The sequence below is a fragment of the Apus apus genome, chromosome 6 (genome assembly GCF_020740795.1).
Source record: "Apus apus isolate bApuApu2 chromosome 6, bApuApu2.pri.cur, whole genome shotgun sequence".
NCBI lineage: Eukaryota > Metazoa > Chordata > Aves > Apodiformes > Apodidae > Apus > Apus apus.
Window position 1 is genome coordinate 6,570,638 of NC_067287.1, and position 25,005 is coordinate 6,595,642.

General features: G+C 40.0%; 1 protein-coding gene across 1 annotated transcript in view; it reads right to left on the reverse strand.

Annotated features, from left to right (window-relative positions):
* THSD7B (thrombospondin type 1 domain containing 7B) overlaps positions 1-25,005 on the reverse strand; it is a 326,234-nt gene that overhangs the window by 129,474 nt on the left and 171,755 nt on the right. Inside the window, exons 10-14 of the mRNA XM_051624219.1 lie at positions 21,397-21,588; positions 17,817-18,051; positions 15,440-15,555; positions 9,133-9,265; positions 7,990-8,093 (exon numbers count right to left, since the gene is read on the reverse strand). Coding sequence (XP_051480179.1) covers positions 7,990-8,093; positions 9,133-9,265; positions 15,440-15,555; positions 17,817-18,051; positions 21,397-21,588 — 780 coding nt within the window. The remainder of the gene's footprint in view (positions 1-7,989; positions 8,094-9,132; positions 9,266-15,439; positions 15,556-17,816; positions 18,052-21,396; positions 21,589-25,005) is intronic.

Consider the following 25,005-nt stretch of genomic DNA (forward strand, 5'->3'; position numbering starts at 1 on the left):
TTAAGAGCACATGAAGGTGTGTGATCAGACCTACTCACAACCCACCACGGCCACAGAAAAGATTTCGGTTACAGTTTGTAACATCCTCTCCACAAACCACAAAGCATGACCACCCAGGCCTACTGATTTCTATGAAAAGTCTGAATCAACTGCTCATTACCAGGATTTTGAATCATTGGAAGCTGGCGTAAAAAACAACTTGTAATAGGAAGGACCCGATTCCAGTTTGAGGGAGAGATTGCTCTTAATTATATCTTTCATCTGTCTAAGTCTCCGCACAGTTTGGTTCTTCTTGGACCTCTTTCATCTACTATACTGTTTAATGACAACCCATCATTTAAAAAAGGCCCCCAAAAATTACTTTCACCAACGATAACTGCTTAGATCATAGAGACTACACATTAGATGAAAGAAATCTTAGGAGGACCAAAGAGAGCTGAACTTAATCAGAGGGATGAAAGACAAAATGAAAATCTATCTACCCTTACATTTAAAAAGGACTTTCCTTCAGATAAGATGATCTTGACTCCCTCTCTGTACCTGTTAAATATGGTGTGAGTACTGTCAGATCATTTGGGACTTTTATGACTGAGATGCTCTAGCAATTCCTGTAAATTGTACACATTTGGATGGTGCTGCCTTTGAGGTGATCAGGCCATTTCCTATTGATCTAAAACCTTCTTTTCCCCCTTCTTCCCTCCTTCCACCTAATCAAGGCAGAAATACACAGCCTGGAAAGCTTTGATGTTCCTCTGCTTTACTTCTCATTATTTTGATCTTTTAACAATCCTTCTATTGGTACATGCTTGTAATATACATTTTCAGTGTTTATGCCTTCTGGCTTCAAAAGACACTACTTGAGCAAGCAGATTTCCCCCCCCCTCCCCCGAAAACAAATGCTGTGTGTGGTACTAAGATGCTGATATTGGTTTTGTTTATCAGACGGGAACAGTATACAGTTAAGCTAGAAAACCTGCTTATTTCCTTGTACAGAGTGGAATATACTGTCCTATTTTTGAAGGAAATCTTATGTAATTTATCTGATGCAGTCTTCATCATCTTTATTTTATGGAGATTGTACAGATTACTCAGTTGCCTTTGAAAAAAATGTTGCACTGCAGACTGCTGTCAGGACAAATTCTCTAAGAGTCTCCTTGATTTTTATGTTGTTGGTATAAGGCTGCAGTGACAGAAATTAGTTGGAGCCCTTGCTATTAGTTGGCGTCTAAAAAGTAATGTCATGACAACTCTCCTACCATCTATGAAATACTCTTATAGTGGCTATACCTGGAGTGGAAGCTGGGCCAAACTCAGACTGAAATATTGTAGCACTGTTCTAAGCATCTTGCGATCCACTGACATCTCCCATGAAAAAAGGAGGGTAGTCCACCATCACTCTTTTGTGAACAACCTGTCACTGGAAAATCAGGATCAATCTTTCTTCCCTTGTCCTATCAACGCAAGGAAAGAAAAATGGGTCTACAGGAACACATTACCTGGAGATGAGTGGGACGTAATACAAGATGAGGGCGAATTTCCATTCCCCAAACCAGCACCCAGCTGCAGACTCCAGCACAACCATGCAAGTATTTACGTAGACAACTCTGCTGCGCACTGAGGTTTTAAGAAACTGGCCCAGGATTATTCCTCCACAAGCAGATGATTTTTATTTGTCATAAATTAAACTGCAGGAATGTCAAAGGCAGCCACGAAATGCTCAGAGAGATTGATCCGTCACGTCTCGCGTAGCCTCATCTGTCCCTTCCCCTCTCCTCCTGCTCCCAGTCAATTCTGATGTTCCAAAACTGAATTAAACCCCACTAAAAATCTGTCTGAGAAAGGGTATCTTCCCAATTCAGCTGGTGCAGGAAAGGCTAAGAATGCATACGTGACATCAGCATTGTATTTTTGTCTCCTTTTCCTTAATTTTTCTTTGTTTTCCCCTTTGTGAAACACTGTGACACAATTTGCACAAAGCTAATCTACTATCAAATCCACAATTAAAACCAGGCTTTGGGAAATAACGTAAAGACCAAATCTTATAGGTAAACTGATAGAAATCAGACACAAACAATCCAGACTCATGGAATAAACCATCCACACTGCAGTGATAAATCCCTCAAACTCCTGCACACAGAAACACACAGTTCACCAAGAAAGAAGGTTAGTTTTAAACGTAAAATCAAGGGTAAAGCTTAATTAAGTTCATTCATTCACTGATATTTACCAAAGCTTAGAATCCTAAATACCTGATTTCTTTTTGTTAATGAAATGTGGGTATTTTGAAAAGAGAGTTCCTCATATATTCTGAACCTATTGGCAAACCAGGAACTAGAATTACTCAAGAGAAAGTTCTGATGTTTTCAATTGACCTTAATTGTTTGTCATTATTTACATAGGCAGAAAGTGTTATGAAACAATAATAAAAGGGAGCATTACCTGTTCAAAATACTGTATTTTAGGAATCAGAAGAATATGTTTCAGGAACTTGGAGATGAGAAGGAAAATGTAAGAAAGTGTTTTTTTATGACAGTATAATGCTACTCCCCCACAGTCCGTAACTCTTCATTCCAGATTTACCTTCACAGCACCAATGCCCATCTTTCTACATAGTGCCACTCTGCTTTTTATTTTTCCTTTAATGAAAATTTCACTTATCTGATTTCAGAGCATGCTCCATTTATCCAACTTGTATTTTTGGTCTGCCCTTCAAAGTATTCACAATTTGCAAATGCCCAGAATGTGTTACAGACACATTACACACACTAGTAGGAAAAATACTGAAGACAGTTGAGCATACACATGCATTTACATTATCAGTGACCAGAAAATAACAATACAGATAGCACGTGCTTCATGAATTTGAAATATAATGTAGAGCAGTTACAGGTAAAGTGTCAGCAAAGCCCTGGGCAGTCATGGCTGACAACAGACTGAGTCTCTCCATCCTGGAAAGGTCACCCTACAACCTCAATCCCCACCCTAGAGATTTTGCCTCACCAACTTTCCTTTCAAATTTATTGCACACAGGACTCAGCTCCTGTCCTGGTAATTATTTTTCCCTTGATTATTTGCTACCAGTGCCACCAGATGCCAAGCAGATGCCTTCCAGACAGTGACACCGGCTGAGACTACTCAGGTTCAGCTTGCTGTACTCCCATTTGTGTCCCTGACAGCACTCATTACCCTGCACTAGCATCATCAGAAAAAACACTGACAAACCTAATGAACCCCCAGCATCACTCAGAGTAAGGCTCAAGGTGCCAGTGTCCTATCAGGCAAAGTTAATATTGGAGGTAGCTTCTGATGACAGGTAAGCTGCTATCAGCTGGACAGATTTATACACAGGGCTGCACCACAAAGCACTGCTCATAAAATACCACCAACTGAAGCAGTCTGTGTCTTTGCCACATTTTCATTGTAAACTTCAGGCTATCACATTTCCTCTAGCCTATAAACTGTAAAAGGATTGTTATATGTACTTCCTGAAATTGCTAGTTCTGTGCAAAAGCATTCTGCAACTCAAATTACAACAAATGCATCTCTTAATTTAGCTAATCAGCAGCTACATTAACTACCAACAAAGCAGGGAATATGAACTGTTGGGTGACTATCTTATGAGCAAAAAAATTGTAACGCTGATGCTTTTTCAATGGCTTATCTCGTTATAAATAGGTTACCAGAATATAATTTCAGCAGAAACAACAGTAATGTACATGGCCATTACTGTGTTACAGATTGGTAATACATGAGATAAGGCAGCTAAAAGACACATAGTTGAAATATTTTTGTATATGCAATGTTAACAGGTAATACCAAAATTCATTCTTTCATCTTGCTTAATATGGAACACATTAAGTCACTAATTTATTACAAATTTGTAATCACAGTTCTGCCTGTATTTTACGTAGGATTTTACTGGAACTATCATTGCATTTAGACACACTTAGATAGCAGATTGTTACAATTTTTGTTCTCATAATGATAAGGTTTTGATCTGCATCTCAGTCTTAAAACCAGACTTGTCTGCAATATCCCTATTGCTATCAGGAAGCTCCAGAGCAAGAGCCAGAAACCTGCAGTGAAGGAGACAGGAATCTTAAATTGTCTGAGTCAGGTGCTGCCTGCATTCTACTTCTTCACTGTCAATTCATGTATCAGCTTTTCAACTGAAACGGATTATATTTAACACAAACCACCTTAGCAAAGACCATCGGTGTGAATTTACAACCTGGTAAGAAATACACCATACGTGGTCTGACAGTAGAACCTAGCAAAAAATACATTCCACTGTGATGCCCAGTGAGGCTTTCCAGTATGGATCCACCCCATGACTTCAGGTGAGCCAGGGAGACAGCACTTCTCCAAAGCAGAAGAATAGTTTCCCATTACCGCACTGGTGGGTTTGTTGTTGTTTTCCTGTATATAAACCAATACATTCTTCTCTAAAAATATTTGCCGCTCTGTGTCACAGCATTTCTGGTATTCTTGCAATGGGGAGCTACAGCTCTGAGACAGACTCACTGTCTTGTTAACGGGGGGGAGATATGGTCAAAACCTCCAAATGAATCACAGAGTTAAGAACCAGCAGGAGCAGAAGAAATAAGACATGACATGTTCCACTGCTGCAGCTTCTCCTTGCTTTTGGAAAGTAACTACTTCTTGCATAGCCGTGTTGTCAATGTACTTCCAAGACTATTTTTTAAAACAGAGTCTCATTACATCAGTCTGGTCTTTAATACATGTCTATTTACTTTTATCAATGGCTTTTGAAGCAGCCTTCAAAAGACACTCTCTTAAAATAGACATTCCATCCACTAATTAAATCTTAACAATCCCTTGTAATGAGCAATACATTTCTTCCCCAAAAATTGAAATGTGTGAGGTGGCTGCTCATGTCAGCACTGAAGGGAGCGGTCATTTCTGAAGGATCCTCCATCACAAACATCTGAGAACAGTAAAGTCACTTAAGGGCATCCAAAGGAGCAGCTATTTTCTCACAGTCTTGACACCTTCTAGTAAATTAGTCACTTGTCGAGCAGAATGACAGATATATAGCAACAGAAGAGCTTGTAAAGCTCTTCATTTAGTTAGAAATGTTGTCTGTATCACTGTCAAGCAGCAGTAACATCCCCACCCTGTTTTATATCAGGGCTTTTTGCAAATCATGTCTTAATGAAGTTTAAGTAACAACTGTATTTCTTCGTCCTAAATACTACTTTTCTCTTACTGCATGATTGTTTTCTGAACAAGTTCGTCCATTGAAGTTGATACACAAAAAGAAAGGCTGTTGTAATTAGCATAATATAATTCCAAGATAAAGCCATGAAAACTGCAGCTTCAGATGGCTGTCATCTCCTTTGCTATTCTGCTTATCATTCACAGACAAATTCTGATATTTTCTCCATGTTGCATAGTACATTTACATGCAATTTCAGTGAAAACACTCACAGAACAAGGCCTGTAAGCATCTATCTCAGAATCTAGCTTAGAGAAAAAATGGAGCCTGAAAGTCAATTCAGACTTAATTTTCCCTCAGCACAGTCATCATGCTAAATAGGTACACATAAACATATGCTTTCTTTCTTTAGAAATAATTTAGATGATTTCACTGTCCCTATATAATTGGCTAGATACAACAGTCACTGAAAACAAAAATGCTCTTATTTACAAGACAGTCAGGATCTGGGCAGTGAAAAAAAATATCTTAAAACAGATGCTCTAAGGAACAGCAAGACTGATTATCTTCTGTGGTTAAAGGGGTAATTGCTGTTACATGGTAAAAAAAGAAATTGGGCAAATTCATATAAATAGAATAAGCACTTACTGGCTAAAGATGCTGACACATTATGCAAGCCAATTACTGTGTGGAGTGGTGGTGACACCTTGAATGCAAACTCATTTGGAGGGTGCCTTAATATTGCAGAAAAGCATCTATTTATAATACCTGGTGTTCCTCCACCGAGGGCAGAGATTCTCCTGGAAAGACCCGCAGACTCACAGAATTGTACAATATAATTTAGAACAGAAGGGACAAGATCTAACGCCTGCTCTCACCAGGACTTAACTCAAAGTTAGAATAGGCTTCTCAAGACCTTATTCAGTTTAGTTTCCAGTATTGCCAAGGAATCTACAGTCTCTCTGGGCAGTCTGGGTATTTCCCTCACTACAGCCTATGACTGTTATCTTCTGGTATTTCCCTCTGCACCTCTGGGAACAGTGTGGCTCTGTCTTCTCTGTGAGCCCCACTCCCATTAGACACTTCTCCAGGCTGAACAAATTCAAATTACCAGCCTCACTTCACATATTTAAAAAATATCTCCAAACATCTCCTTCATGGTGAAGAATGAGAGGATTAGAAGTTGTCCATTGTCAACATCTACAAACTGAAAAGACCCTGCAAGGCATGTAAGCAAATGCCACCCCTGGCTGAATGGCTACTCCCTGACAATATGGTGAGAAAGCACCTCCTCACACATGCTAGCTGCTCTTGAAGAGTTCATGTAGCATCAAGTATTAACAGCAGTTTTATGACAGTTTCCCTTACTAAACACTTGTATAGATAAAATACAGAATCACTGAAAATCTAACAGATTGTTTTTCAGCAGCAATATGGTCAGAGTTAGCAGCTTTGCTTCAGCTGCTTTCCCCATAGACATGGCTCCTCTTGTTTGTAGGAAACATCTTGAAAACCTTCTTCCATGGGTTTCATCTGAGAACTTGTTTTCCTGAAACCCCACCCATCTGCAGTAACACCTAGCAGATGGGTTCCATCACACCATGTAATTATAAAAAACAAAGCTGGTGCAAAAACCACAGTTAGTTACAAAAAGTGAACATGGCACTGAAACCAATTTTGCTTAAACCCACCAGGTTATGAGATTCCTTTTCCATTATCACCACGCACACAGCACAAAGCCTATGCAGTTGTTGGAGGACTCTCCACAGAGCAAAAATAAGCATGATACTCTTCTATTATACTTCAAATTCCATCAGAGTAAGATTAATACAAAGTTCATGCACTTGCTGAAGCATAAAGATTACCTTCTCTTCATATGGAGATGGAGGAATACATTTTAGGACATCATAATTTAAAGAGTTCTCTTTTAAAACCCTGTGGAAAGGTTTTGTGGCAAAACCTTGTTCAAGATATTTACTCTTTGAGCTTTAGTTTAAAACACATTTCTTCTTTCAGATACAGCCCACATACTGTCAGGGCTTTTCTTTCTTTTCCTTTGTTTCCAGATTATGTAAGAAATTCACTTCATCTTTAAAGAACAGTTTCTGCCCTGGCGAAGGAGTAAATTATTATGTCAAGTTTCTTCAGTTAGCATACCTGTATAGTAATTCTTTTTCTCAATAAAAATAACCTTTTGTTAAAGGTTTCATTAGATTTCCCAGGAGACTGATAAGAGCCAGATCTCCAGTCCTCTGCAGGAACCACCAGCCTCTGATCACACACTCTGAACAGCGAAATTCTTCTCTATGCTTTTGTTCAGACAATGGGATCACTGTATTTTCCAAGTGCTTAATCATGCCAAGGGCAGGAGCCCAAAGCCTTTACCCACACCGAACACTCTAATAGTCTAAATGAAATCAGACCTCAGGCAAATTATTAGTAAGATTTAAAATCACTAGGAAATTATCTGTTCTTTTTTCAGCACCAATAATGGATTACTTCATAGATTCCTACAGACAGATCTCTTTTTAGAGCCCACGTGCTTCATCTTTAGGCAGAACAGCAGGTTACTGTAAAGATACTGGAACACAAAGTATAAATCCCCTCCATACTCCAAAAGCACACTCTCATCTTGTTATTTTAACGTCCAACACAGTAGCCAAACTGTACAATGGGTCTACCTCCCAAAACACTGTAAGTGCTTGAGTCACTTAGTTTCCAAATTTATCTACTGCGAAAGAGTAAAGACCCTACTTAAATCTCACATACCAGTACCTTAAATATTTGGAAGCAGCATGGAGAAAGCTTACCCCTTGACTGCAAACCATGTCCACATGCCTCACTGTGCCCTGGCACTGCCTGTCTCACCAAATCTGGCACCAGCACACAGTGACTCCAGCGGTGGGTCTTCCACCTGCGAGAGGAAACACAAGTGAACAATTCAGTTGTTAAAACTGGAAAACAGTCAATACCTCAAGTACAGACAAGAACTTCAGTTATAGATGACAACATACCATGGAGACTTCAGGAAGAGTCAAAAAGCTGCAATTACTCCTGAAATAAGCCTTGTGAACTGAAACTCAGATGCAAGTTCACCTTCTAGAAAGCCGTATCATCTTCCAACCATGTTTTCCTTTCTCATTTTTTTGAAAGCACGGTTCGCATAAAACATCTCCAGTGGGCTTTGAAATCAGGCTCTCCCCTCCTTCAAGCTCTACAATTGATGCCATACCCAACCTGATTTCTGTGCTGGGATGTGTGTCAGTCATGGACATGAGACAGCAGCTCGCCCCAACCCCACACAGCAGGGAGCCAGGCAGAGCTGAAGGGTGCCACTCCTGCTCTGGCACCATCTTCAGCTCCCCACTCTGCTCTGAAACCGTGACCTACAAAGTGTGTGGGATGAAGATTTATCTGCAAAGATAGAATGCTTTGCTATTTACTAATCTTGTATAACAGATGGGTCATGGAACTTTCATGAAGAGTGGTGAGCAACTGCCCCATTGTACTATTTGTCTGACCAGAATTTTTTTAAGTGTGTATTACTCACTGGAGTGAGAGCATCAGGGGAAAAGCCAAGAGTTTCTGCAATAAGCTTATAATGACGATTAAAGCAGCCAAGTGCTTGAGGTCCCAAAACAGCTTACATTGATTTTGGATACATTGAGGGGGGAGCTCCCAGTAATACCTTCCTTAAACACACTGACCTCTGAGGTCACCATTTCAAGGAGCTGTGTCTGTTGGCGCTTGTTCTGATGACACCAGATCCACTGAAATCTCTAACTTAAACTCTGCTTTTACACATTCATGAGGTACATTATTTGTTTGTAACTGCATTTTTCCAGTTTTATACTGTTTTCTGCTGAAAAGTGTGCGAGGCAATCACACAAGAGTCATTTCAGAGAAGTGGACACCAACTGGCAAGAGACTGATTCCAAGCTAACACTTCTTACCGATACACTGGACAGATGGGAATATCTTCACATTCTCTTTCCTCATACAAGGTGTCTGGGCATGCCTGTCCCCCACTGGCAGCCTCCTGAATGATAATCCTGTACCGGGACTGCTTCACTGCACTGGCATTGCCTGTAAAATAAGAGTTAAAAAAACTGCCTTCCAGACACGGCTGGCACCTCAAGTCAGTGACCTACCTGTTTTGGTTAAAAACATGCTTTGTATTTCATTTCTATTTTGAAATGGTGAGCCCTGTGCCACTAGCTAAAGGGAAGGATTATTACACTGGATCAAAAGCTACCGTGACTTGCTTTGTATGTACCAGTAGTTCAGCAGAACAGCACCTGGAAGGAAGATAAATCAATAGCCTAAGAGATGCATCAAAAAATGTCTGTTTAACTGAACATCAAATCAGACAAGAAAATAAGCATGAGCAACTACTTTAACACCTGAACAGGAGAAAAGAATAAAGAACAACAAAAATCAAACTGTCAGATTTTGTTTCTGAAAACACATTCTGGTGGTCTCAGGCTGCTGCTAGTAACCCATGTTTATGGGTCTAGAAATTACAGATGATAACTTCCTGATAGGAAAATCACTGAAACCAACAGAGGCTAACTCTCTGCTTGACCTGAGTCGATTCAAGATCAATCCACCTGGAAACTCAGTTCACAAACGCTACAGCCCAGAATGCAGCATGAAAGCAAGGGTAAGATTTATCTTTATGCCTCTGTAGCTAGAACCACCAGAATCATTGGCTGCATAAAGTACGAACTGTGAGCTGGCTTAACTGCTGGGAAGGGCATTAGTACTTCTTCAGACACTGTACTCAAACTTCAAAAACAGAGGCTAGAGAAAAGGGATCTCAACAGAACTCCATATTCCAGGACCATGAAGGCATCTTTTAATAGTGGACTTCATCAGATTTGTCCAAGACAGCGTTACTGTGTGCATATTAGCTCACTTACAAGTATTACAAGCTAAGGCCAAAGCTGCAGCAGCAAGATCACAGTGCATTAGAGTAGGAGGAAAACTTCGGAATAGCCACAGCATGAACACAAATTACAAGTACAGACCCAGTAAAAATGGCTGGCAGTAAAAATACCGAGCTCTAAAAGCCTTCACTCCAACACATGCTATCAAGAGACCACCACAAAGGGATGCAGGACCTGGCAGGAGGCTGTCTCATCCAGCTCTGAGGCAGGATCAGTGTACCCAGGGCAATCCTCCTCCTGTTTATTCAACAGCCACTCTCTGAAGCAGCTCTACAGCTCCTTACAGCCTCCATTCAGATGCCTGATTCAGCACTTTTTAAGACTCACAGAAATACTTAAAAAATCTAACCCAAATAATCGCTCTTGTAAATCAGGCTAAAACTTATTTATCTCTGTCCACCTAGACATGAAAACTATTCTACCTTGTCATCTGACACCCAGCCTGTATGAAATGCTAAGGGCTTGTATCCACTCTAAGTCTTCCCGTCTCTAAACAAAGCAAACCCAGTTCTTCTTAGGTCCTTATTTAATCATCTCTCATTACTCACTTTCTCACGACACATTGCCCACAGAATCCCACCTGCAGCCTCACCAGTGCACAATACAGTAACACCCTTGCTGTTTTACATACAAAATGCTCATGAGTTTGACAAACCCAGTATGAGTTTTAGCATTTCAAATTGTTGACTTTCATTCACTATGCCATCCATTGTATCTCCCAAAGCACCTGGAGATGGTGGACATCTTCAGTTCCCATGCCATCTTTGTGCAATCATTTTTTCTTCCCACTTTGAGAAATTAATCAATAATTTCAGTATCATTTAATATATTCTTGATTGTGTTTGCTACCTTTTTCAGCTCTGTACCATCCACTAATGTTACTACTCAAGCACACAAGCTGTTCAGACAAATATCACATAGAATAGGGCAAGAAGAGTTTTCTGTAGGACTCCAGTTTGATCACAAATAGTGAACATATAGCAGCCAACTGACAGGAAGAAACTTTGCAGAGAAGGACACAAGGGTCCTGATGGACAAGCTGACCATAAGGCAGCAATGTGCCTGCGCAGCAAAGAAAGGCCCCAGCATCCTGGGCTGCACTAAAAGAGCATCACCAGCAGGTCAAAGCAGGTGATCCTTTCTCTCTACTCAGCACTGCGGAGACAAGTGCTGCTGAGACAAGTCCAGTTCTGGGCTTCCTGTAGAAGGACATGGCCATACTGGAGTGAGTCCGGTGAACAGCCACAAAGACTGGGGGACTGGAGCATCTGCCACACAAGAAGAGGCCAGGAAGCTGGGACTCCAGCCTGGAGAGAAGGCCCCAGGGATCTTATCAACGTGCATCAATACCTGATAACAGGCAGTAAAGGAGATCGAGCCAGACTTTTTCCACACTGATATCAAGTATGAGCTTTTTCAAGCAGCTGAGTACTTAATTCAAGACACTGTTTCTCAGCTTCCTGATAAAAATTTCATGTGTCAAAAATCTACCACTTCCCTTAATTAGAGCAGCTATGCTGTCAGAAGAGGAGATTAAATCCACTGGGCACAATTTGTTCTCAATAAATCCATACTGGACAGTTTATCAGAATCTGATTCTTGAAATGCTTGTATCTCAAGTAATAACTTATTCTTATGTTTTCAATACAGAAAAGTTAGGATGAGTAATCTACAATTTCCTTTACTTTTTTTTGGGGGGGAGGGAGGTGGGGCAGAAGGGAGAGGGCTGGTTGATTGGTTCAGTTTCTCTTGGTAGGACTTGGTTTTAGTTACTTCCTTAGGACTGAGCAATTTCTCACCCACAAGATATACACTACTAGATGCTCTTTATTACTTCCTTCTGTATTCACACAGGACTGCTGACACGGGAACATCTAATTTATTGAAATACTTATTCTTTAGCTCATTCCTCTCCTGGCTGCAGACAGGAAACAACAACAACAGCAATTGCACATTCCCCATGTTGTGTTTTCCCTGTATCTCAGTAAATAATGGAGAGATATTTCACTCAGCTTCTCCTTACTTCTAATCCGTTTATGTAATTCTTGTTATCTAACATCCTCCTGTAGCTTCATTTGCATTCTTGATTTCTATACCACATTTTTAAGTTCACCTTGAGTTACATGCTTGTTTCTAATTTTTCTGAAACAATTTGACAATCAGAAAGGAAACAAGGTTCTAAATTACTCTGATGTTGAGAAAAACTAAAACCAGTGCTACACAAGCTGTGTTTGATGTTTTCATGGTTTGAAGCTTAAGCATGCAAGTTCATGCAACATGCAAGCTGTATACAGAGTACACACACACCTTGTTCCCCTGTGCTACCAGTTTTCTGTTATAATAGTATTGGTATAGAAAGTGGAGTCCATTTGTTCTTCAGCCCTTCACTAAGTCTTCCTTAGCAGCTTCCACTCCCACCTGCATACAACATGTTCCCAAGAGGTGAAGCTACCAGTGCTCTGAGTTTGTTGAACTCTTTTTTTTTTAAATGTCTTGCTGATATTGTCATCCTTCATTTCTCCTAAAAATCATGAACTATATAACATTATGATGATTTTAATTCAAATTATCTACCACCATTAGAATCTTAGCCATTTCCTTCCTATTAATCAGTACCAAATCTAAATGAGCTTCCCAGAGTAATTTTCTCCACCTCAAGAAACTAAATTATCCTCAACATTTATTGCACATTACTCAAACCCCATTTTCAAAATTGAATTTCCAGGTTGGCTTTTCTACAGCATTCCTTACAAGTGTTAATGAACATAATTTTTATATCTCAGTTAAAATTGCTATAGCCTGATTTTTCAGAGTATTAGCATTATGTAGGGCTGTCCTTTTAAAGCCGAACTTCAGCTGATTTTAAGCATGCCTATGACTGCTTGCCCTCCTGAAAACATCAAGCCTCAGGATCTCAGGAGAATCTTAACTTCGTTCCTGACTGGAACTCAAGACAATGCTGTTCAAGAACTTCAGACGTGCCTCACCTCTGTTTCACTCCCTGTTCCACCAGCCTCGTTTCCTCTCCCTACACACTCTTCTCATTCCTCCCTTGCTCTTGCGTCCTGCTTCCTCTGCATTTGCTCCCCATGACATTGCCAGTACCTTGCCCATGCTCAGAGAGGTGGATCACTGGTCAGATGAGGGACAAAGTCCTTGCTCACTACTGTAAAGTCTGCTGTATCTTGATAGAACGGCTGGTCCAGCTTTTACAGAATAGGATTGAATAGGATATTTGGGTTGGTAGGGACCTATAACCATCATGTAGTCCAACTACCTGACCACTCCAGGGCTGACCAAAAGTTAAAGCATGTGATTAAGGGCATTGTCTTAAATGCCTCAAACACTATCAGGCACTTAGGGGTACCATTCAGCTTCATCATCTTTGCTCCAAGCAGATGGAAAGGTGGAGTCTGGTCAACACAAGACTCTAAGCACACAAGTAAGAAGGACAGATTCTCCAAGATTTTAGTTACCAGAATCAGAGCTGTCTCCAGTATTTTTGTGCAGATGCAAGTTTTTGAAGGGATAAGTCTAAACTTGTTTAGAGAATTAAGCAACCCTGACTTTTCTAACCAGTTTCATTTTTTTATATAAAATTACCCTAGACAACCACTGCTCAGAAAAGCAGAGGTACTTATAGGCCCCACCTACTTTCAGGAGGGAGATGAAAAATGTTATTTATTGCCAGGTATTTAATTTTTTTTCACTCAAATTTTAAATCTATGCTGACAGACCAGAGAGCACATCACCCATGCTGAAAGCAGTCACCTCCCCAGGACACCTTCACCAGCGGGAAAGCAGGTGACAGAGGAAAAGCCACATGCTGCTCATTTGAACTGTTTTGTATTCCGAAATATCCGTATTGATTCTTCGATTCTTGTTCTGATTCATCCTCAAAACCCCACTAAAACAGATATATTATAGGAGACTGTGGTAGACAGTTGTCACCTTTAAGTATCTGAAATGGCAGAGAATCAATAACTTGCAACAACCTCCCTGTTCCTGCCTCACCAACAGGTGCTGGGCTTCAACTGCGCTTCTCTTGTGAATTATGTTGTCTGTCCATCTGTTACTGCCCCAAGTTCACCGCTGTCTACACTGCTGAGGTATGAGATAATCCTTTGCCAGAAGACAGCCTGTTGTCTGATGACATTTACATGTAGGGAAAATGTCACCTGGTTTATTGTTAGATAGAAAAGTTGGACGCAGTGTCTCCGATCAACTGCAAACAGCTTAACTGGTAAAGTTGTGTGTAAAGCTGATTTAGTGACTGCGTGTTTGCCTAAGCTCTGATCTTATGCTGGTACATATTTAATTTTAAATCTGCCAGGCAATACCTGTTCCTGCTTGATCTACTTACTAATTCACCATCTGTACATTGTTTTCATTAAATACATCTTTTCCATTAAAAAAAACCAACAGCAAACCCTAACAACTCACATATATATAGTGGCTATAAAATTTCATTACCGTGCTGAGGTTTTAATTGTGCAATGCAAATTAAACTAAAAAAACCTTCCAGTGCAGCCATATCAAGAACAGATGTAGCAAAAAGCAAACTCCCGCATCCAAGAAGTTTTAATTTAGAATTATATTAAAATTATAACACTGCCAAGCAGGTTAAATAATTAATTTCTTCTCATTTTAATTGTAGACTATTATTTAATAAACAAAGTAATTTACCAGGTAATTTATTCTACTTCTTCATAGGCAGCTTATTTGAAGTCTAAAAATAAATGCTAATTAAAACAGGATTCACTGTTTTAGAAAGCAACTCGTTTTCCTGTAAAATCTAACAAGGACTGTGCTAGAGCATCGACTGAGAAACTCTGAAGGGCAAGGAAGCCACCAGCAACAATGAAAAATGCTGATAACTTGAGAGGGCTTTCATACAAACAATTCATGAAACACACAGATTTATCACAAAACCCATCACTAGATCCTTATAAGGAAATCTTGCCAAACACTTAAGTGTCCAAAAGCTAACCACTCAGATCGAAGGAGTGGATGGGCTTGGAAAAGCCACAAAGTACAGCAGTTACTTGCACAACCCTGTAGGTACACCGAGGCTGCTTAAGGGAAGTAAATTTGATATTATGTAGCAATTCCATCTACAGCCATACAATGTGGGGACCTTGGACTTCCAACTTTGAGGCCAACACCAGTGTCAGTGGCACCCCAAGTCCAAAGCTCATTGAGATGGAAGCCCTAAAAATTACTAGACTGACATGAACTACAACTAGTGCAGGCTTCTAGGCCCCTGCTCTAGTTTTTCCCCCAAATGTTGACTTCTTTCTTTAGGGCTTACCAGGCTGACAAGCTGTTGGGCAGCGAGTCCACTCGCTGAAAGGCGTAACCAGGCAGTCCTTCTTGCAGGGGAGGAGACATGGCCTCACAGCCTCAGGTCTGATGGACTCTGGACATCTATCAATCCAAACACAAAGATAAAAATAGAATAAAACATTCAAACTACAGGGCAATGTCTTACTCCTAGGACTCTCACAAGACTCTTAGCCATACCAAAGGTATCTACTCCTGGTCATAGCGAGCTTCATTTTTATTCTCCTTTGCACTCACATAACCCAACTGAATTGAGTACACTTCAAATAATAATAATGATGATGATACTAATAATTAAAAATAATAATAGATTACTACAGACTAAATGTAACTGGCTATGACGCCTAAAATACAAAACTTATTGAAGCAAAACTGATAAATTTATTACTGAGAAAAGCAAGCAGTACTGTTTATGAAGTAGTTCTGTTTTAACACAACATGCAACAGCCTTCAAACCACTTGCAACCATGTGTAGGGACTGATGCTCTCCACTTTCAAACCCTAAGAAACACAAAAATAGCTGAAAGTGATCTTTGAGATCTCAATGGCTATTTAAAAAGGTGTACAACATAGTCTAGTAAGAAGAGCTCTGTTATTTTTAATTTATTTATTCATTTGTAACTCTTAAATGGAAAATCTCATGCATATTCTCATAAAAGTTTCAAACACAGTCAACAGATAAAAACTTGAAGGGTGGAAAATGACCATTTTCTGGGATCAATCAGGCAGATCTTGCATTTCAAGTGGGGGGAAGGGAAAAGGAAATACTCTTTTTCATTTTTATTAGTTTCTAGTGGAAAGATCCCTCAAAAATACTTAGTAATGCATGCAAACCAAAATGATCCCGTGGAAGAAGATTTTGCCTCTAAGCCCTAATACGAATTAAAATAAATCTTAAAGTCATGATCCTGTTACTGAGAGAGTAATCAGATGCTTAGAGGTATAATTTAAAATAAAATAAATACAAAGAGACATATATTTTCTTTAAGCATGAATATCCTAGAGAGCTGATTTCAGTAATCTAACAGGAGGCACTGAAAGATTTTTCTGCAAAAATTTTATTTGGCTTTCTGTGCTTTTCACCTTCTTTGGATATTTTTCTTCATGAACTCAGGAAAGATGCAGGATACAAAAAAAAAAAAAAACAAAAAAAAAACCACTATGCCAACACAGCAAGTTTACTTTTTTAATGGCTCATCCCATTTCTGAAGCCACATTAACAGCAGTTCTAAACCAAACATTATTTTCAGTCAGTTTCCATCAGCTCAAACACAAAATACAACACCTCCAGTACCCATGGAGAGGAAGGCAGCCCTTCACCCAGCACCAAACTTGTCCTCACCATCCTAGGCATTTACAAGGTACTATTTAATTCCAAAACACGGAGGTTTTATTCCATTACTTCTTTTGGCAGGGTTTTTTCAGCACTGAAACTCTGTTTTCCCTTCACGTACTTCACTTAAGTATTTACTCACCTCCTTCAGTTCCATTTGCCTTTACACAATCTCAGAAGAACTATTTTAGACATGATCTAGCTCTACAAACAATATGTTTAATTAGGTAAAGTTGCAGCATATTCTAGATATAAATGAATACTAGATTTCTTTCCTTTTACTTAATTAATCTCATTAACCTCCAGAATTTTAATTAACTTCACTGAAGTTAAAACACTCTACTTATATGAACAGGATTTTTTCAAGAACTACAACAAGAAATAAAACTTGGCTGTAAGTCTCTAGACTCATTAAGGGTGCAAAAAACTAATTGGAAATGTCTTGATTTTTTGGTAGGAGGGAAAACATCTGTGCTACTTATTTTCCTCCTATTTAGTAAAGCAAAGCAAAATTCAGAATATTTGTACTGCAGAATACCTAATGTTGTCGTGTTGGTATCACTTAGAGAAGCTACATAAATCAACTGAACAACACAGATCACACAGATGGTTCTGCCTTATTGTGGTGCAAATAAAACACAAAGTAGTTTTTCTGTTTTATTAGAGCATTGTTAATAATGAAGGTTATATTCAGACATACTTTGCATTTTCCCCACACCATATCTGCAAAAACCTGTAAATTAGAATAACAGAGGAACTACCACAAAAAATCTGCAGCAGTAACAAAACCATGCCTTTTTCTTGGATATACACAGAAAAGTAAAAATGGGCTAGCTATTTATTTTTGGTACATATTAGTAACCATGTCATAGCAGGGATGGAGTAGTAGCTGGAGAATTAGTCCTGAAATGCAGTTATTTTCACAGCTGCAGATTCCCTGTGCTAGCTGAAAATGCTTTCATACATAAGGTAAAGCAGCTACAAATAATGACTATTAAATTGGTTTAAATACCTTTTAGGTGTGACCTGGCCAGAGCCACTCTTCACACAGAAGACCTTCCTTGTCTGTATGCCCACTCCACAAGTGTTTTCTCCACTCCAGTTCACGGATGCATTGAGAGCAGTCACCAGCACGTCTTCAGAGCAGGAGCTCCAGGGAGAAGTTTCCCAGAAGAAATGCACACATGGGTGATTGTTACAGGCACGATGCTCCTGCAGGGCTCGGTCAGGGGGACAGGCTTTTCCACCTGGAAATTGTCAAAAGAAAACCACATTTTATCTTATGGCATGTAGCAAAAGGAAGATATGGAAAAGCAAATAATAATGTTAGGTTTGCTGAATATCTTATTTTTTGTTCCTGTTTTAAAATAAACAAATAAAGCTTAAATAAAGCTGTTGACCTTCACGGATGCAATAACCACCTTCTAAAATATTGTCTCCCCATTAAACTAGCCTTGCATAAAATTGTATTCCAACACATAATGGAAACAGAAATAGGCAAATCCTATTTCCCAGTTACCTTATTGATACTCCTATACACAGCCAAGCTAATTCCATTTAAATGCCAGTATCACTCAGAAAACATGCAATTAGGTGTAAAGACAAATTAAGCATTATTTTTAAGTCCGTTCTCCTTGCTAATTTCCCAAGGAGGAACATCCCTCTCTAATATTTGGGCTCTGTTCACCTGTTGACTTAAAGAGCTGAGCTGTGGAGGGTGCTGCTCTGGACTGATGGAGGAATGTATCAACTGATGCCCACATCTGCAATTCAAGGGGGGAAAACCTGAAAGATAAGTTTTGAGTATGAAGCCTTCATTTTTTTGAAGCAGCAGCCTTTAAATTGGTGTCCAAAGACTTTGCTAAGCTACTGGTCTTTGTCAACAACTCCTAACAAATCCGCAAAGTACAGGTCTTTGAGCAGCCTCCCCAGAAGCTTTAACACTCCCGCCAGCAGCCTGAATTTATCCTATGAAAGCAACAGAGGTTTGTAGCTCAAAAGCTAAAGAGTAATGTAGCGAATTCTAACAGTAAGCACTGCCAGGTTAGGAAGAACAAAGTAAAAATGACTAAAATCAAAACCATCCTCTTGCAGGACAGAGAATCTGGCAGCTTGTGACACAGCTGAAGTACTGCAGGTTTTGAAAGAACTGAAGTGCTGGGGCCAGATACCACAAGGTTCAGAGCACCTACTAAAATCAACAGATGAAGGTATATTCCTCCTGGAATGGATGTCTGTCACCCCACTGGACACCCTTCTCAAAGAAGATACAACCCCAAATGGCCACAATGAAGAGTACTGAGAAAAGAAAGAGAGTGCTAGAAATTTCTCAACACACTGATTTGGATAATCATGTCACATTAGCATTTGTCTTTTCATGAAATGGACTGTTCCACACAGTGTTCAAGCTCTTTCCTGAAGATTTAGACTTGGCAAGAAAAATGCAGACCAGTTACTGCTCTTGTGTGTTCAAGCCCATGTTAAAAAAAAATAATGTAGCATGGCAAAATTCCTGGTCCAGCAGGAAAACATAAAAAGAGAAGATCTAACTCAAATGTTGAGCTTCCCGGGGGAAAATTAAGGTGTTTTTTTCCAGAATACACAGAGTAAGGAAGCTCTCCTAAACAAGGGAGAGTTATAATGAGGCAGTTTTAATTTAAGAACATAAGAAATGGCACACGATGCATCCAACCTCACAGGCTGCCTGCAAATCTGAAAGCAGGAGGTGCTATCTAGGAAAGGCACAAGATCCTGGCCACTTTCTGCAGTTCATTGACAACTTCTGTACAAGGCAAGCAAGACAGGCCACTGCTGCCTAAGTACTCTAGTAGCTATTTACAGACTTATGGACCAGTTATTCATCAGTTCCTCTAATCCATTTTAAAGCTGCTGACACTGCCTTCCTCTACAACCTCATCTTGTACCAGTTCTCACAAGTGTGCTGTGTAAATAAATACATTTTGAAACCTGATTTAAACCAAGCCACTCTAGTTTCATCAACAGCCTCCTGGTTACCAAATCCTGGGACCCAGAGTTTGAACTAAAGTCAGCCTGTGGGATGGAACCCAGAAGCCCTCAGATGGCAAAGCACAGCTAACATTGCCTCAGTTGAGAGAAGACAAATGAAATGTCACTTGCAAAGGTACCAGATGTCTGTAGAAGCTGGTGGCTCAGCTGTGAGCTGAGTATGAAAGAGTCAGAGAAAGTCATTGCCTTAGTGCAGTGATAACAACACTAAATCCACTCCTCACAAATTCAAATCAATCACTATTTATCTGTCTGCACTCGTGTGACTCTGCATATCAAATCATTACAATCGTTGCTGAAGATGTATAGAAGAAGCTGGGACATTGTTTCTAATAGCTAACAATTCCTTCCTGAGAAACTTAGAGCATTCAGGTCAAAGCATGTCATTTTCTGTGTAGTGTGTTTCAGGCTGAGATGACTGAGGTTATGTACTTCCAGATTTCACTTCTTCAACACTTTACTTCCATAATTGCATGATTATCTGTTATTTGCATTTCAATATTTCCACAGAAAATATTAGGTCAACCATATTTTTCATTTTAACTATTCTCTAGCTCACAGACATTTTTAGTAGTAGTTATTCAATCAACAATTATATAGCAGTTCTCATCCTGAAGAGTCCCAATTTTCTTTGCAAGTGCTCATAAGGATGTTTATGTGAACCCAGACCATTCAGGAGAGTAAGGGTTTGCAAGATCAAGTCCTCACATTACCCCAGAAACAGTGGGTGGCTTTAAGGATCATTTACAAAACAGCACTTAACAGAGCTTATCTTAGACTAGATTTGCATCTAGAAGTGTTTTGCTGCTGCATTAGCTGCACGTAGTGCTGGTAATAGCAGGCATTTTTGTTGTGCCAACAAGGCTTTAGTCTGTGAGATCCATTCACGTCCTATGATTTTTTTATAGACTTGATGTGATACCTTTCAAATCCTGTGTGATAAACCAACATGTTGATGAATTATCATAACCATAGTTAGAAGACTACACTTCAAATATGAAATACTTTGTGTAAATAATTGCATCACTGACATTGATAGGTAGAAATCCAGATAGATGATGTGTCCATGAAGATTCAGAGGAAATTATGTATGTATTTATCAAGAGCTATTTACTTACTAAAAAAACCCAAGCAGGTCAGTACATTCTAGGTCTGCATTAATAAAATAAACAGGTTGTTTTCTATTTCCTTATTTTTCACAGCTCGCTCTTCTAGATTGGTACTAGTATGTTCCCAAATAAAGACACCTGTGTGACAAGTTTGTGCCATGCACCAATTTCATTAGTACAGGATGTAGCTCTCCTCAAGTAAATGCACACCCAGACTGGCCTTCAGTAGAAAACAATTCATAGGCTGAAGTAAGTAATTTTGAACTGCGACAGAATTCCTTCCTGACACATGCATTAACTCAAGCCCATAAAGATCTTCTAGTCCCTAGGCATGAAGTACAGAAAAATATTAAGTATTATTCCTCATCCCTACAGTATTAACATTAGCTCTGATCTGAACAGTTTGGCTGAGGAATGCAAGACAACTGTGACTAATCCAAAATGTTTACCACTCACCCTCAGCTGGAAGGGCCAAGATGGACCTACTCCTGCTTTGGCTGCCCTCAGCGTTTTTACTGGTGCACGAGTGGGAACACTGGGACCACGAGGACCACTCACTGATGACACAGTCTGTTGCACAAGGGATTTCACAAGCCACAACCTCAGGATGGGGAAGATGCGAGCAGAGATGATGTGGGACTTCTTCACCTGGAGCAAACAAAACAAGAGAGACATGAAGGAAGGCTCAGCATTGTTCAATGTCCACAGTCACCATCAAACAGACTATGTCAAACATCAGCCTGCTCATGGAGGAATATAATACAGAAGAGCACATGCTAAGCTGCAGGCTTGGAAGTGCAATAATGGAACAACCAACTTCGGTATTTCTTCAGAAAAGCAAAAAAGAAAAAAACGTTTCACATTTTGTGTGTGACATCCTGGCTGCAGTCCACTTTATAAAGCAGGCAAGCACAAGGAATGAGACACTTCAATCAACAGAAAGCTGTAATGTCAATTATCAACAGAATTGATGATGATTACGATACATTTTCCAGCAATCTCCACCTACAGAACTTATTTTCCACAATACAAACCATGCAGGTCCCCACAAAAGGCAGCTTTCTTTTGCCTGTTGTCCAGAGAAGTGTCCAGCAGATACTCTAGTCCTTCTCTGCAATCCCACCAGAATGAATCACTATTATTTCTGACTCTGCTTCTCACCCAGAAACTACAGGATCCAAAACTACAGATCTGCTGGACAACCCCCATCCAAGGGAGAAATATTTTCTCTTGCTAGAAGAACAGACCTGGACCAAAGCCCCTGATGAGAAGTACCTTTCCAAATTCCCTTTTAACAAGAAGGTAGGACACTGGGGACTGGTGGGTAAAAAATCTACCAACTTGGCAGAATGAGCAGCAAAAGAAAAAGCATGTGAGGGATGTCATGCTGAGTCCAACACAGAAAACCATTGTTTTTGAAAAGCAAAATAAAAGATAATTTTATTTTTAAAATAACAAAGGAAATGTCCAGTAATTTTTGTAATTACATTGAATTTATGAGGACACAAACTCATAAAAGTTTGTAAAATGTAACTCTTTTAGTAGAAATTATACTTAATGTCTTAAAAATATAATTTAATTACTGACTTTCTTACACTGTTTTATTGCTTAGTGTTTCTGGACCCTGGTGAATTTTCAGCTACACATCCAAAATTTCTGGAAGCTCAACTCCACCTGTTTATAAACAAAAAGCTCACACTGAACATTGCCTCCTTTTTTGCCCTTCTAACAGTTACAAAGCTCTCCTTCAAGCTTTCTTTAATTACGAATCTAGGAACAAACAAAAGGACTATCCAAGCTCAATTACACATAGTGTAGGGGGACAAACAGAAAAATTAAAATTGTTAATGGCAACCACTGGCTCTTCACCTCATGCTACAGGAACAGGCTGAGTGACAAGGTGGCCCAGGATGCAATTATAACTAGCAGGGTAGAAAACCACTGCTTTTGCAAGGCAACACAGGTACAGGTGAGTAGAAAAGAGAGGCAGGCTGCTAGCCACTGTGCAGAACACTGTCAATAGCACCGTGGCACCCCCTGCAGTTGCATCCCTAAATGAAGACAGGCTGATCGCACTTGAGGCAGAAATAAAACTTTTCAAGCATATTATGAGAAGTAACGGAGACTCTAGCAGGCAATCAGACTACAAGATAGGTTTAAAAATACTTCATTTTTCTGCTCCTTTTCCCTTGTGCTCAGTCTGTGCTCATCAGGAAGGCTCAATATGTCCAGCCTTGGCACTACTATTTTAAGTCTGCTCAGTGAGACAAAGGAGACCACATCCTTGTCACAGACAGTCAGTCCCCATCGTTCAGTCCTGCGTCTGGCACCCTGCAAAACCAAGATGAATCCATCATTCCCTTTGACTGGTCCATTATCACCACTGCTGCTTTGGATGCTCACATAATGCTGAGAACTATCTTCAGAGAACAACAACATAAAAACCCCAAATAAACCTGTAAGCCACTTTCCAGCTGTCTTCCTGAGACATTTTAGTGTCAAAATCCCTGCTAACATTTTGACAGCCTGTGTGTATGGCAGCAGATAACAGGAGGGTACCCATTGGCAGGCATGATTTTAGGACTCAGTGGTGCAGTAGCATCAAGAGATTACATGCTCTGGTGAAGTAGGGTAGAACATCTGTCCTCCTCTCCCATCAATGACACAAGGATGCAGGTGAACAGACAGTGACAAGCTTCTGAGGGAAAAAGGGATGAGATGGGATGCCCTGGTCCCCTCTATTCATGCAAGAGGTTATCTTTGCTATATCCAGATTTTATGACGAGGGCCATGAAGTTCACCAAATTCTGGATTTAGCCCAATTTTCCCACCAATCAGACTATGCCAGACATACAAGCATCAGAGAAAACCCCATTTGCTGAAAGCCAAAGGACCCCTTCGACAGATTTAATTTGACTTTACAAATACCAGGTCACTCCATGCAGAAGATGGCTCAAAACACCTGGGTCTCCTTTGGGGTGGCTTCCTCCACCCATGAGCCCAGGAGCCACAGATTTTCAAGTCACCACCCTGTGAGGAAAGGAGGGAAAGGAGTACAATGCACTTGCCACTTCTTGCCTCCCTGCTTTCTTTTCACCCTGGATTTACAGCAGGTGACAGCAACAGAAACGCTGCAAACAGAGGCTGCAATTCATGGCTCCTCAGCAAAGAAAAGAAGCTTTGAGTTTAGTTATAAAGAGTCTACCACCCGGTGCATGAAGGTACAATTCTACACTCACTTTGATTTACTTTATAGCTCTATTCACTGTGTTCAGGTTTAATTACTGGCTTGTATTACTGCAGAAGGGGAATGTTCTTCCGTACCAGCTGCCTGGCAGAGAATTTTAAAAAAACAACTGTATACTACAAAAGGAGGTAATAATCTTTCATTTTCCATGAAAAATACGAGTACAGGATATATCTGAAGTGTGCTTCATGGATTGTCACAGATTTGTAGGGAATACTAAATTCTCCAGAGCTTTGAAATTGTTCAACCAGTACCCTGAAGGTGTAATTCTTAACTCAGACATTCTGAATAATCTTTCTAGAGGAGGCTTTCTCCCACTCTAAATAAGACTAACAGCTTGAAGCACCTAAATCATGCATCTGAATGCAATGAAAATTCCAGTCCAAGTATGTGTTCAGATCTCAAGACAATGGCATCTGAAATCAGCCCTGGAGAGCAGCGGGACTGGGGATTACAGTAGAATGGTGCCAGTCTTGGAGAAAGCCACATTTCCTTCAGGAAAAATAAGGTCAGGGACAGCACTGACCATGACAGCTCTGAGTTTGGACACTTAGAATTTTTAGATGAGCACCCACAACAATGCCCTGAAGTTCATCTTCTGAAAACCAGGAATTAAACCCCAATGGCAAACCAGGGAACTGGTCCCTCCTGGTCAGAGCCCAGAGCAGCTCCCACTTGATAGGAAACACCATTCATCGGTAAAGGCAAAAGGACAGAAGGTGTTTTCAAAGAAAGAAAAAAAGAAGAAAAAAAAAGGTTCTATGGGATCCTCCAGTTATCTTGGAATGGATCCAGCCCATCCAACACAATCTCCCCCT